Source organism: Trypanosoma conorhini, assembly GCF_003719485.1.
Source record: "Trypanosoma conorhini strain 025E chromosome Unknown Tco_14.4_contig_00723, whole genome shotgun sequence".
NCBI classification, from domain to species: domain Eukaryota; phylum Euglenozoa; class Kinetoplastea; order Trypanosomatida; family Trypanosomatidae; genus Trypanosoma; species Trypanosoma conorhini.
Window position 1 is genome coordinate 8,682 of NW_021704773.1, and position 578 is coordinate 9,259.

General features: G+C 64.7%; 1 protein-coding gene across 1 annotated transcript in view; it reads right to left on the reverse strand.

Annotated features, from left to right (window-relative positions):
- Positions 1-477, reverse strand: part of Tco025E_08212 (HPP family protein) — a gene marked incomplete at both ends in the record, with an annotated part of 519 nt that extends 42 nt beyond the window's left edge. Inside the window, one exon of the mRNA XM_029375067.1 lies at positions 1-477. This exon is cut by the window's left edge and continues 42 nt beyond it. Coding sequence (XP_029225005.1) covers positions 1-477 — 477 coding nt within the window.
- Positions 478-578: the final 101 nt, after the last annotated feature.

The window sequence follows — 578 nt, forward strand, 5'->3', positions numbered from 1 at the left end:
CCAACCAAACAAGAGGCAAGCAGGGGTAAGGAGGGCCACAGCGAAGGCGCCGGCCAGCAACTGCCCAAGGGGCTGCGCAAGAGACCCCGTTGCGTGGGCAAAGAAAACAACAAACAGAGCAGCAAGCAGGTGCGAGCCCAACAGTGACTGCGGCTGCGCCCCGGGTGCAGTTGTGAGACAAACCGTCAGCGCGCACGACGCCCAGAACGACGGCAAGTACAGCTGCAGGCCGTACTGCCCCAGGCCGTACTCATCGACAACCGCCAACAGGAGCATGATGCCGGTGGAGAAAACGAAGGTGGGGAGGAGGTCGAGCGACAAGGCAAGGGCCGGGAGCCCTGTTTCGCCCGCCCCACGCAGTCGCCCCAAGTACACCGCCAAGAAGCACCTCGAAGCCGCCACCTCTCTGGGCCCCGACACATGACCCCCAGTTGCCGGGGGCGCACCTTGCGGGTCCTCTACTGCCATCGCCTCCATCCCCGTCGCAGCGTCGTCACGGCTTCACGAAGGCCTCAAGACAACGTTGCCGCCGTGGCTCTGCTGGTTCGGCACATGTCCGGCCTCATTGCCGGTTCTCC